Raw genomic sequence first — 638 nt, 5'->3', positions numbered from 1 at the left:
TTTAGTTGTACACATAATTAGTCATCAGATAAATTTTACCGGTCATAGACATACACCAGATACTTACCCAAAGTTTTGGAGGTTCTTTCAAAGTGATTAGCACATCTGTTGCATGGAATGGAAGAAGCAATTTTTTACGTTATTGAAGATACACACTTTAGATTCAGCTTACGGTTATTGTGTTGTGCATGTTTTGTAGCTGCTGCGGGAAGAAAGTTGTGAAAATTACTCTGTTTTGGTAAATTAAGTTAAGATTAGATTTTCTTGATCCAATGGTCTTCTCACATTTCATATGTTCTAGAAAGTAATACTATATCCCTTTATGAAACTGGGTCATGAAAAAAGGCAGTTAGCCAAACACCCAAATATCTAAAAACAGCTTCATCAACAAGATTATCAACCCACCTGAGCCAAGAGTCACAATAATGCAGCCACTTTGCCTATTTCAGTTCTTAGAAACTGGATAATGGGAAATTCTTTTTTGAGCTACGTATTGTTTAATTTGATATGTCAAGTCTCTGCAGAACCATTAACCCCATACTTGTCCCACTGCAGTTCATCCCCCAGAAATGGCAGCTTCACGGGAATAACAACCTATGGTCGCACCGGTGCAGATTTAAGCCAAAGTTCTTCATGGC

General features: G+C 37.3%; 1 protein-coding gene across 1 annotated transcript in view; it reads left to right on the top strand.

Annotated features, from left to right (window-relative positions):
• LOC119338922 (PLASMODESMATA CALLOSE-BINDING PROTEIN 5-like) overlaps positions 1–634 on the top strand; it is a gene marked incomplete at its 3' end in the record, with an annotated part of 3324 nt that extends 2690 nt beyond the window's left edge. Inside the window, exon 3 of the mRNA XM_037611130.1 lies at positions 556–634. Coding sequence (XP_037467027.1) covers positions 556–634 — 79 coding nt within the window. The remainder of the gene's footprint in view (positions 1–555) is intronic.
• Between the last annotated feature and the right edge of the window lie 4 nt (positions 635–638).

This window comes from Triticum dicoccoides, chromosome 7B (assembly GCF_002162155.2).
Source record: "Triticum dicoccoides isolate Atlit2015 ecotype Zavitan chromosome 7B, WEW_v2.0, whole genome shotgun sequence".
Taxonomy (NCBI): domain Eukaryota; kingdom Viridiplantae; phylum Streptophyta; class Magnoliopsida; order Poales; family Poaceae; genus Triticum; species Triticum dicoccoides.
The sequence above is the reverse complement of the archived record's forward strand: the minus strand, read 5'-3'. Positions and strand labels throughout refer to the sequence as shown.